Source organism: Mirounga angustirostris, unplaced genomic scaffold (assembly GCF_029215605.1).
Source record: "Mirounga angustirostris isolate CCGP_5_RB_7025 unplaced genomic scaffold, mMirAng1.0.hap1 SCAF_4, whole genome shotgun sequence".
Taxonomy (NCBI): Eukaryota; Metazoa; Chordata; class Mammalia; order Carnivora; family Phocidae; genus Mirounga; species Mirounga angustirostris.
In genome coordinates, this window is record NW_026991712.1 from 25,760,787 (window position 1) to 25,774,266 (window position 13,480).

A 13,480-nucleotide genomic window follows, 5' to 3' on the forward strand; every position below is an offset into this window, starting at 1 on the left:
TAGCAACAGCACCAAGATCTAAAATCTAATCACAATAGTTTATAACAATTCATGCAAGCATATTTGAAGAATTCAAAGAAAAATATTAACACTTGATTTGGTTGTTGGATACACTTGAAAAATATATTTTTTTCTAAAAAATACCATATAATCATTTTTTGACATGAGTTGTCCTTCTTTCCCATGCCTTAAATTATGTTGTATTGATGGCCTCTAATTTTTTGAGGACTAGTACTTTATAATTTGACTCCTCAAATTATAGCGAATCATATATATTTATGTCATACCTTGGAGATATTTTGGGTTTGGTTCCAGATCACCACAAATAAAGCAATAAAGTAAGTCAAATGAGTGTTTTGGTTTCCCAGTACATATAAAAGTTATGTTTCTACTATACTGTAGTCTATAAGTATATAAGAGCATTGTGTATAGAAAAAAACAATTAAAAAAGACTTTATTGCTAAAAAAAAAAAGTGCTGTCCATCATGTGAGCTTTCAGGAAGTGTAATCATTTTGCTGGTGGAGGGTCTTGCCTTGATGTTGATGGCTGCTGACTGATATGGGGGGTGGTTGATGAATGTTGGGGTGGTTGAGGGAATTCCTTTAAAAAAAAAGGCAACAGTGAATTTTGCCACATCAATTCACTCTTTTTTTCTACATTTCTCTGTAACATGAAATGCTGTTTGATAACATTTTATTCACAATAGAACTTTCAAAGTTGAAGTCAGTCCTCTAGTACCATGCCCTGCTTTACCAAAGAAATTTATATGATATTCTAAGTCCTTTGTTGTCATTTCAACAATCTTTATAGAGTCTTCATCAGGAGTAGATTCCATCTCAAAAAACCACTTTCTTTGCTCGTCCTAAGAACCAGCTTCTCATTCGTTAAAGTTTTATCATGAGATTGCAACAATTCAAAAGCAATTCAAATATAATAATAATGAAACAGTTTGAAATATTATGAGAATTACCAAAATGTGGCATGGAGATGTGAAATGAGCAAATGCTATTGGAAAAAATGACACTGACAGACTTGTTAGATGCAGGGTTGCCCTGAAACGTCTATTTGTAAAAAAAAAATGTAATATCTGCAAAACACAATAAAAGGATGGATGGCTGTACTTTTAGGTAACTCTGGACTTTTCCTCTGTAGCCTTTTTAGTGATTATATAATCTTGTAATGTGCTGTTTCACGTCTGTCTTTCTCCCCAGAATGTGAGGTACATGAAGGCAGGGCTGGTCCACAACTGCGTGTTCACTAATTCTCATACTGTTGAGTGCATCTGATTTTTTTTTTATAATTAGTGAATGACTGAGTTAATGAATAAGTGACTAGGGGTGCCTGGGTGGCTCAGTTGGTTGAGTGACTGCCTTCGGCTCAGGTCATGATCCTGAAGTCCCGGGATCAAGTCCCACGTCGGGCTCCCCGCTCGGCGGGGGGGGGGGGGGGGGGTCTGCTTCTCCCTCTGACCCTCTTCCCTGCTCATGCTCTCTATCATTCTCTCTCTCTCTCAATAAATAAATAAATAAAAATCTTAAAAAAATGAATAAGTGACTAAATATGCTATGCCCTTGCATTCAAAACTAAATAGAATCATATTTTTAAAAAATAAGTATATGGGGGGAAAAAAGTACATGACTTGACTTTTTCATTCTTATCTCCAGTCTTCTAGTTTTTAGTTTTTAAATCCATGCTGCTTACAACATCTGGACTGATCAACTTAACTACAGGCACAGTTAAGTGCCTTTCAGCACACCCAAAGTATCCCCCCCTTAGTTTTGACAAAAAACAAACAAACACAAAAAAACAAAAACAAAAACCAAAAAGCAAAAAAAACCCCAAAAGCAACAACAACAAAACCACCTAAAATCCAACAACTTCCTTAGCCTATCATGTATGGCCTTCCTTGAATAGACATTTATTTACCTCTCTAGGTCTACCTAAAGAATCCCCTCAGCTCCAAACAATCTTAGATGTTCTGGGAATTAATTTTCTTAGATACAATATGTTACTTAGTGTATCTGCTTAGAAGTCCATCCTGGCTTCTACTCAGAGTTCATGTGTCCTAACTTTAACTTTCAACATTCAACTTTGACATCATCTCAAGGATGACATCTCTAAATTCCTAAGCTGCAAAAATGTGCACTTTTTGTGTTCCCATTAACACCTGCTTACCTTTAACACTCGTAACTCATTATTAATATGACCTATTTGTGTTTTTAAGACTTCAAGTGTCTTAAAGGAAGAATTCCATCTTATTCATTTTTGCATTGAACATTCTAAGTCAGTGTTTGGTGTTGAATAACTCCCTCCACGAAAAATTATAAAAAATTATCATCAAAGATTCATTTGACCTTTCACTAGGAGGAAAAATAATTTAGAATTTCAAGTGATATCCAAATTATCCTGAGATGCTTCTTTGATGAATTGCCTCTTTTTCTCACATTTAAATTAGAACACTTAAATTGTAAACTTTGGTCTTCTTTCTTTCTTTTTTTAAATTTATTTATTTTTAATTAACATAATATATTATTTGTTTCAGGGGTACAGGTCTGTGATTCATCAGTTTTACACAATTCACAGCGCCCACCAGTCTTTTTTATTTCTTAAATTTAGGTGTATTTCACTTTAATTATTCTTGAATAAAAAACCTTACTGAGCATTTACTATGTTATATACACTAAGTCAATTTTTTTTTATCACTAGGAGAGGAAATACATAACATTAAGAAATTCAGTACTTAAATAATTAAAATAGAGTAAGAATGCTCTAATTCAAGTAAGGCTTTGGAAAAATGAATTTTAGCTAGCAGGTTAAGAGCTAAAAAATAATATTCCAGATGAAGGAAACCACATATGAAAAGCTATGTAAGTAGCTTAGAGCATGATGCATTTTGAAATTACAAATTGACTCCTAATGTTTCCTGCCTTTTTCGATGTACAACAGATAGTCTACCCCAATTTTAAATTCTGGGAGGTCTAAAACCTTCTAAAAGATGTCAGTGAGTTTCTTGGGCCAGTAGGTAGAAATTTAATGTTTAACAGTTAATTCTGGCTTTAAATTCCTACTTTCTGATTTTCTGGATTATGTCAATTTTACATCAATTCAAGTAGACACTGTCCCCAGTTTCCTCTAAAGAAAAACAAACAAACAAAAAACCCAGTTTTTAAATATACAAGTGATAACCTACTCAGTTAATCTTCTAGATAATTTGGGAAAGGATGCAGACAGTCTACATCAAAGGTAGACAAACAATTTGAAGCTGAATAATACATACTCTTATCTGTTAAATCCTTTGTTCAATCCGTTGCTTAAATTTTTCCCCGTCTTTACTATACACCATCTTTTTCTTTCTTTCTTTTCTTCCTTCCACCAACCCTTCTCTCATGAATGGCCTTAAAAACACTATGGTTCCTAGATATGTTTTGCATAGAAATTCATCTTATTCTATCCTACCACCTCACTGATCTATTTCTTATTGGCAACATTAGATTAAATAGGATTTTCTTTTATTTTTCTCAAAAAAGTAAACTGATTCATTAATTCATACAGTCATTTCTATTACTGGTTTAATGCCATATGTCCTCTCATCCTAATACCTATAGGGTGATTCAGTGAAACAAAGAGCAGGGAGAAGCAGGATTGTACGTAAACTTAACCTTCATGACTAGGTTAAATTATGAACAACCAAGAACTAGAAAAAGAAAAATAAAGAATTTCCTTACTTTATTTTTGACTTGAAAAATCTATTATATTTCTCACTTTTAATAGGAATTGCATTTCCTGGGTTTTAATCAGATTTACCTGATCCTGTGCAGTCTGCCTTTTGCTGATTTTCATTCTGTCCCTTTCATGGCATCTCCTCTGTTTTCCAGTTTTCTGCTTTGGGTTCATTTCATTATTATTCCACATTTATATGCTTCCTTTCAGTGAAGACATGGATTAGACTTGCCATTCTTATGCAGATGATGCTCAGATGTATTTGAAGATTAGTCCTAATTGTTACTCCACTTCTGACACTTTATCAGCTTTTCATGAAGACATAGGGACTGGGATGTCCAATTAAATATTATTAAATGGAACTACTTATTGATAGTTCCACACACTGATTTAAGTAGGTTTTATCAGTCACCTTCAGATGTGGGGAGGGGGGTGGGAAGGATAAGGGGGCAGGAGGGAGATGTTTATGACCAAGAGTCCACAGTCTGAGAATTGAGATTGATTCAGAGCTGTTTATCTGAAGCTTAACAACAGGTTTTTGATGTTTAGGTAAATCAGCATTTTTTTTTTCTAGCTATATATATTGTATACTGTATTAAACAAAGAAAAATTAAAAACAAAATGAAATTCTGGTGTATTAAAAGTGTTATAACCATATTTCAGGTCACTACTTAAATTTCACGTTTGTGTTTAGATTGTTACAAAGTAAACATCCATGTAGGAATTCCCTTCATAATAAAACAACTCTGTACATGATTTTCTAAACTATTAAGGGGTTTTCTTTCCAGAAAGAAAGTGCAAGAGAAGGATAAAATGTAGCTGAACAGAGTCCTTCAAAACATATGCCAAATATTGTGCAGAAAGACTAAAATTCTGACACGCAACCCAGAAATCTGTACTTATTTAATGGAGTTCTATTTTCTGTGTGAAAACTCCACAATACCTATTTATGCCCATTAAGAGAACAGATTCTCTTCTGGTGGTGTTCTTCTCACTTGTCTTATTTTCCTTTGTCCACTTTGATAATAGATTTCTACCATGCTTCATCCATTTCATTACAGCAAATCTTTTATGCTGTCAGTTGAAAATTAATTCCCAAGCTTGTTTCATTTTCTGGGCATTTTTTCCTACCTAGATAACCGATTCCTTCATTGGAAATATTTTATTTTAATGTATAAAGTATTTTTGTAACAACTTTGGAAATATTTGTTTAAGTTAATATAGCTCAAACTAGACCTCCTATAATTCTATCTTAGAAACTACTTAATTTCCTGAGCCATTTTATTTTCTCAAAGTCAATTTTTCATCAGTGCATTGTTTTGTACTCAAGAACCCATACATCTGCCAACATGGGATGATTTTTTTTTTTCCTAGAATGTCCCTAAATCATTTCATTTCAACCATCTCTAATAGTGGTCACATGTTAATTTTAAAAAGGTAATGTCTTATGAAGTGTTACTGGGGAAATGGGCACCTTGTTATTTTGTACAAATTCACCTTGATTTGATCAGAATGAATTTGTTCTTTATAAGGTTTCTACAAGACCCATTGGAGAAAGGCTCCTAAATTACCAAAGGAGGAAAACAAAACTTAGAAATAAAACAAGTATTTTTCTATCACACTTCCTAAGAATAGCCTTCCCTGATCTTTTATCTACTTCCATAGCATTTCTTGATCTATTACCCCCATAGCATTTTATAAATCCAACTTATTTATGGGTGATTTGTACTTATCATTTATAAGTGTTTTTTTTTTCTTTATTTTCAAAATAGTTTCCTAGTCTAACACACATTTACAAAGATTCTTCATCACCATGTAGAGATCACTTATTTGATACTCCATGAGAGCTGTGAAAAAGAACTTGGATATCTGTTCCTTTAGTAAACATCCCTGCATTTTGAAAGCCACTGCACCAGGAATTAACAAACAAAGATGAAAAACAAGGCCTTGTCCACAAAAGATTATAAGTGTGTATACATCTTGAAAAACAAAGCATGCTAGAGAATTGCCAAGTAGTGTCACTCAAAGAAGCAGTATGTCCTATCAGAAAGCTGATTCTACTAACTTCAAACCCATCATTGATTGCTATAAATTTTTTATTGCTATGAAATTCTTAAAATGTTTATAACTGTACTTTCTATCAGATCACTAGCATTTAACCACCTTTATACATGTGTTCAAATAAATGTCCTGTGAAGACTACAGTCCATTATAGAACCCTGAATGGAGGAATTAGGAATACTTCTTAGAAAAAGAAGTGACACAACAGCTTGGCTTTGTTTAAATGAATAGAATTTCTGCAGGGGATGTAAGAAGGAATAACATCTTAGACTTGGAAAACATCACAGAAATAAGTGGAAAATTATAAAGGGTATGATACATTCAGAGAAGAATTCTTTTCTGGCACAAGTTGAATGTCTACTGTATAAAATGTACTGGAAAAGAAATCTAGGTCCTCACAGAAACAATTTTATATTTTATATTAGACAGTTTGTAATTTATTCTATAGGAGTCAGAGATGAAGTTTTTAAATGAAGTTAAGTAAAATAATCAAATCTGTCTTTTAGAAAGATAAATATAGTAGCACAAAGGAGGATGAGACACAGAGAAAAATGAGTATAGGGGAGGAGTTAAGTAGCTATTTTTAGTTCAAGAAAAGATGGTGATGAAGTACTGGGTATTGCGAAGAGAAGAAAAGAAGGAAAATGGAATGTTTCAGATGAGAAATATGTAGGTCTTGAGGAGTGCTTTTATGTCTGTATGGAAGGGAAGTGGATGGATGAGTTAAGAGAAGTTTAATTAAAAGCTCCTTTAAAGCGTTTCATAGAATGTATAGCAAACAGAGAGACAATTCCTCCGGAAATAGGAGATAGAAAAATTGGTGATGTAAATTTGAGAGCTATCAGCACAGAAATGACTGTCGTAGTCATAGAAGTGAGTTAGATTAACTATTCAGAGAGACCACTGAACAAAGAAAAATAAGCCATGTAATCAATTTATAATTCTGCTACATATGGGTCAAATGCAAAAACAAGCCAACCAACCAACCACAGGGTCTGGAGCATAACAATTTAAAACAATTAGGTAAAAATCAAGGGAGTTCAGGACTGTGTAAAGGAAGGCAGATAACTTCAAATAAAGCTTATCAATACTTTCCATTACTGCTAAGAGATCAAGTATGTGGAAAAAATGAAGAGATACTATTAGATTTAGCAATCAGGAGGTCATTTCTGGCCTTGAGAAAGCAATTCAATACCCAAATGAGAGAAGTCAGCAGTAATACTTTCAAAAAGTGAATGGGAGAGAAGATGAAGTAGTGCATAAAGAAGATTCATACGATGTTGTAAAGCAATGATCTCACTTATATGTGGAATCTAAAAAAGACAACATTATAGCAACAGAGAGTAGAATTGTAGTTGCCAAAGTCAGGACCACGGATGGTGGGAGAAACAGGGAGATGTTGGGTAAAGGGAACAAATTTCAAGTTATAAGATGAATAACTTTGTGGATGTAATATATAGTATAATGACTATAGTTAATAATACTGTGTCATATACTTGAAAGTTGCTTAGAGAGATCTGAAATGTTAACGCCCCCACATAAACACAAAGTAATTTTGTGAAATGATGGAGGTAACTAACCTTATTGTAATCATTTTACTGTGTATCAAATCATCATGTTATATATCTTAAACTTACACAATGTTATACATCCATTATATCTCAATAAAGCTGGGAAAAAAGAGCCAATTATTAAATATTCAGAAATTTTGTCAGGCCTTGATAACCTGTGGTATGTTAAAATCAGCCAAGGTAGGACTATTTATACCATGGAAATGGAAAAAAAAAAAAAAAAAAGGAAAAAAGGAGTGAATGAAGGGGAAGAAAATGCTGTAGTGAGCATAGAAGACTTACGGGAAGATAGGTAGTATATTGAAAAAGAAAAATTGGTAACTAATGTTAAAGGAAGACAAATACCATTTGTTATTTTTTCCTTATTACAAAATAACAGTTTTATTACTTAAAATATAAAAATCAGACACAAATAAGAGAAAATTAAAAGTAACCATTTAATACTAAATGACTTAACCACAAGGTATAACCCTCAAGTTGAAGTAAAGTTGTCTGGAGGAGATTTATGCCAAAATATAAGCTAATGGGGGAGAAAAGAACCTAGTAAAGAAAACTATATAAAGAAAGCTATATTTAACATACTAGAGAGACACATGCTTAGTGATGGGAAAGTAAGAGATGAAAGAATGTGAGCTCTAATCCTGCCTCTGCTATACTAGCTGAGTGATCTTGGGCAAATCAAGCAAACTTTGGGGACCTCTAAATTGATATTCAAAGTGATGATAATAACTGATATAGGAAAGATGTTAGGGTTTGCAGCTGATGGCCAAGAAAGAATTCTTGGTCTTTGATGCAAAAAAGTGCTTTTATTAAAGGACAGGGACAGGACACAAAGAGCAGCACTGGGGTCATGAGGAGTGGCCCATTATATACTTTCAAGCTGGGAGGGGGTTAGGGATAGCTTTAGTCTCTAAGGAATTTGGAAGCAAGGTTTCCCAGACCTTGAGGGGGCCAGCTATTGTTGGGAAAAGGTTATTTATTACTAATAAAACCTGAGTAATGAGACCCTTCAGATATATATCGGTGGGTCATATGCTTGAGGGATGATTGCCAACATGTATCTTGGGGGGTAGAGATAAAGGAAATTTCCAAAGGAATTTTTTTTTAAAGATTTTATTTATTTATTCATGAGAGACAGAGAGAGAGAGGCAGAGGGAGAAGCAGGCTCCCAAGGAGCAGGGAGCCCGATGTGGGACTCGATCCCAGGACCCTGGGATCATGACCTGAGCCGAAGGCAGACGCTTAACCATCTGAGCCACCCAGGTGCCCCCAAAGGAATTTTTATATGTCAAAGTACATTCACAGGATCCTGGGGTTGGGCTAAGATTGCCTTTTGCCCTTAGCAAAGTATTACCATCAAGGCAGCTGAGCTCCTAGAGGAATGTCATTCTGCCTGTTTCAAGGACTTCTCAATGGACTGTAAGTAGTAAGAAAATTTAATTTTTCTTTTGCCTTTGTTGCCCACATCAATAATTATGTAAAGTCTTAAGTGCATTTAAAATATATGTACATCAAAAAAAAATATATGTACATCATATATGTACGATGAACTGTTACTGATGAGTTGGAAAAGGATGACATGTACAAGATTTTAATGGAATGAGGCAAAGAAATGCAAATCAAAACTAATGCCAAGAAACCTTGGTGACCGAGAAGGAAGAGAAGACACAGATGCAGTGTGGCCATTCTTTCTTCTTAAGCAGAAGGATTGGAAAAACTGAAGAAATATTGCAATATTAAAATTTGTGGGAATTTATTAAAATTACTTCAGCGCAGCTCTTTTTGTAGTCTGAATGGTCTAATTCACAGTTGTAAGAACAGTAGAAGTAGTTTTCATATTGATGTCTCAGTCTCATATCCTAGAATACTTAATAAATAGGGTTGAAAATACTATCTGGGGTTGCTTGTATGGCTCAGTCAGTTAAGCAACTGCCATTGGCTCAGGTAAGGATCCCAGGGTCCTGGGATTGAGTCCCGCATCGGGCTCCTTGCTCAGCGGGGAGTCTGCTGCTCTTGTGTGCATTCTCTCTCTCTCTCTGATAAATGAATGAATGAATGAATGAATGAATGAATGAATAAATAAATAAATAAATAAATAAAATTTAAAAAATAAAGAAAATGCTATCTGGATTGCTTAACCCATGGCTTTGTTTCTTTCTCTTTGTGGATTTTTGTTAACACAGTATTGCATAACTAGACCTCTCTCTAATTAAACTCATCTATTTACAGTTAGAGGATAATTTATAATGCCTCACACTGTTATTCATAACTAATTTTCGATTAATGTTGAAAATATTGAGCTTGTGAACTTTAGGGTATAAAAAATACTCTCACTTTGATAAGTGGCAGAATGCCCTAATACACATTTCGCTGCGGTTATAATTGTGCAATTTTGAATTTAAAGTCTGTTTGCAAAATACTTTATTGCTAAGATTTTGCATGCATTATAGGCTCACTTTTAAAACGCAATTTCTCTTTTAGTGAAGACGTGTGGCTCTAATCTTCAAGGACCAAGTGGCACCTTTACATCTCCCAACTTCCCATTCCAGTATGACAGCAATGCACAATGCGTCTGGGTCATCACAGCAGTGAATACAAATAAGGTAAGGGAAAACCCTCTGTGGTAGAAAAGCATAATCATAAAGACAAATGCAAAGAGATCATGAGGAAAGTGCAGTAAAGGAAATTCATAACTAAAGTATGATTTCTGCAGTATTTTCTACTTATGCCTTATCTGAACATAAACCTATATGAGAATTTTGGTAAAAGTAAATTTTAAATAATACAGTTCTACTCCCAGTTACTAACATAAATAACAACACATTCAAATTATAAATGAATGTTTTCTGAGATAGATTTTTGAAGGTTGTAAGTACGTATTTCTTTTTTTGTTTTGTTTTTTTAAAGAAGCCACGAATCATGGCTTTTCAATTCGTATCTTTTCTGCTTGACCTATCATTCAGATATATCATGTTTTGGTACATGGCTGACTTTTCTTTCAATGTTTTGCTATTACCATAGATCATACAGTTATTCCTTATAAAAAGTTGGTTTTAATGTGGTTGGTACTAATAGAGGATTCATACTATGGATATTTCGAAAGGTTAGATTGTCTTTCTGTTTACTAAAAATGAGTAATACATCTAAACATGCATATGTCACAATACTTCAGATAAAATTATTATGCTGAACGAGTGTAGGAACAGCTGAAAACAGTGAGTTTTCCTGTCTTCTCTCTCTCCCTCTCCTTGTAAGAATACAGAGAGGAGCTAAATAGGCAGAATCAAAATTCCTCTCAGATCCTATGATATCTTTTCTGGGTTAGATTAAATAAAGTTTCATAGTAGAGCCCATAAAACTGGTTTAGATTGTAGTTCAAATACTGATTTAGAATTTACTGATACCTTTGATCAAGTCATTTAACCTCCTGGTAATTCTTTTTCTTTATCTATAAAAATGTGGGTAATAAGAGTATGCATTTCATAGTGAGCTGTGAGGAATAAATGAGGTAATAAATACAGAGTGCTTAATATAGTAAGGACTTAAAACACATTAACTCATTGTTATTAGATAAAGTATGTACTATCTGCAAGAATGTTTTAGGTTTTATGTTCATAAAATCTAATCCTGAGGACAGCAGTATGGTTTTAAAAATCAATCCATGGGTCAGTGACATTTATCTCATAGAAAAGCCCTGATTTATGAATCAGAAGAGCTAGATCAGAAGCTTATGTTGTCCCAAACCATCTGTGTAAACTTGGGAAAAATCACTATATTTAAACTTTCAACTACATAAAGGAAATAATTTTACTCACCCAACCTGTGTGATCAGTTCAATTCACCAAATATTTATTTGTCAGATATCTTTTCTGTGCAAATTATGGGTTGTTGAGAAAATTTTTAAAAATCATGAAGTACTTGGGACGCCTGAGTGGCTCAGTCAGTTGGGCGTCTGCCTTCAGCTTAGGTCATGGTCCCAGAGTCCTGGGATCGAATCCTGCATTGGGCTCCTTGCTCAGTGGGGAGCCTGCTACTCCCCCTGCTTATGTGCTTTCTCTCTCTCACTCATTCTGACAAATGAATAGAATCTTTAAAAAAATAAATTAAAAAATAAAAAATCATGAAGTACTTGAAAAATCAAGTAACACTTATTGAACACTTAGCAACATGACAGATACTATTGACAGTACTTTTTATGAATTATTTAACTTTCATAAGACTCCCCCTGTGAAGTAGGTACTTTTATTGTCTGCACTTAACACAGAGGCTGAATAACTTGTCTAAGATCCCGTAGCCAGCAAAGGTCAGAACTGTGTATTTCATAAGATATGTGTTATTTACAAGGATACATCTCACAGGAAGGTGTAAGTATCTTATACCAAGATAAGCATGAAGTAAATTCCTTATAAAGTGTGGAACAAACACATTGTATTAGTCTTGCATTGAGATAGAAATCTTTTTGTGTCATGATAATTACCTGTAATTGTCATCAAAATGTGGTAATTATATTCTGTTCTATAAGATGTCTGCTTTGCTAAGTTTAATTCATTCTCACTTACTGAGATATCTGAAGTTTCACAGAGGTTGTCACATTTCTCCTTGTTTATCTTACCCAATCTGCCAAACTTTTATCTCTTCTTTTTCTCCTTAAAAAAATCCAATTCATTTTCTAAGGAGGACATAATTACTTTCTCTTCTTTGCTCTTTTTATCAAGTAGCTGACTGAGGACATTAATTTTTGATCTGTTGGTTTACCTCTATTTTAAGATATCCTTATAGAAATTGGTTTTCAAGCATTTTTAACCATGACCCACAGTTAGAATTGTATTTTACACCGTGGCCCAATTCACTCACATACATATACACAGTGCCACAAAATAACATTTTCCCTTAATATATGAATACACTTCTCTGTTTTTTATTCTAATCTACTGTGATCTATTTGTTTTTAAAATATTGATCATGCCTCACTAAATGGATTTTGTGTTGCACTAACAGGTTATAACATAGTTTGAAAAATCCTGTTTTGCTTCTACAGATTCCTAGATCGAACTCCACCTGGATGGCTCAGTCAGTTAAGCGTCTGCCTTCCACTCAGGTCATGATCCTGGGGTTCTGGGATCAGCCCTGTGTAGGGCTCCCTGCTCAGTGGGGAGCCTGCTTCACCCTCTCGTCCTGCTGCTCCCCCTGCTTGTGCTCTCTCCCTCAAATAAATAAATAAAATCTTAAAAAAAAAAAAGAACTCATTTTGGAAGGCAGTTCCTGACATGAACCATAGGCACACAGCTTTCCTAGTCGGTATAAACCTCAATTAACCAAGATGCTTAACCTCAATATCTATAATTTTCTTCAAATATCATTGTTCAAATTTTTCTTTATGTTTGATAATTTTATTTTAATTTCTTTAAAGATTTTATTTATTTATTTTTGAGAGAGAGAGAGAATGAGCATGAGTGGCAGAGGGAGAGGGAGAAGCAGGACTGGATCCCAGGGCCCCGGGATCATGACCTGGGCTGAAGGCAGAGCCACCCAGACACCCTGTGTTTGATAATTTTAAAAGCAATCATGGTGTTCTAAATGTCCAAAACACATATATGACTGGTGGAAAAAACTCTGAGATTTGGAACTGGATGGAACTGGCTTCAGATCCGGGCTATCCCTTTTACTAGTAACACAGTTGTAGGTAGGCGTGATCTTTGAATCCTCTGAACTAGCTTTTCTTTTGCATCTATTAGAGATAATAATATCGTATCATAAAGTTGTTTTACTGACTAGATAAGGAACTATAAAATGTCTGATTCAAAGTAGAATCATTTTAAATGACATTATTGGCAAATGTTGCTATCTCATTAAGAAACATGCTTTTCTTCAGTTATTTGTTAGATTTAACTTATGTATTGATGCAGAATAAAGCATCCATATATACTATTGTCTTCCATCTTTGATTATGTGGTTGATTAATTTACAGGTGACTAAACATTGAATTATAGTCATTTTTTTTAGTTTACAAGCATTGCCATTAAACTTACTAGAAATAAAATATAATGACTGAGCATTACAGTCTTAAAGTAATGTATGTTTTCACAGTCACTTTATACCCTTGCACAAGCTTCTGGAAGGGAATAAT

The 13,480-nt window shown here is 34.0% G+C and overlaps 1 protein-coding gene across 3 annotated transcripts in view; it reads left to right on the plus strand.

The window, feature by feature from the left end:
* CSMD3 (CUB and Sushi multiple domains 3) overlaps positions 1 to 13,480 on the plus strand; it is a 1,202,189-nt gene that overhangs the window by 595,667 nt on the left and 593,042 nt on the right. For all 3 annotated transcript variants that reach the window (XM_045896021.3, XM_045896023.3, XM_045896024.3), the window contains one exon: positions 9,835 to 9,956. In XM_045896021.3, the coding sequence (XP_045751977.1) occupies positions 9,835 to 9,956 (122 nt within the window). The remainder of the gene's footprint in view (positions 1 to 9,834; positions 9,957 to 13,480) is intronic.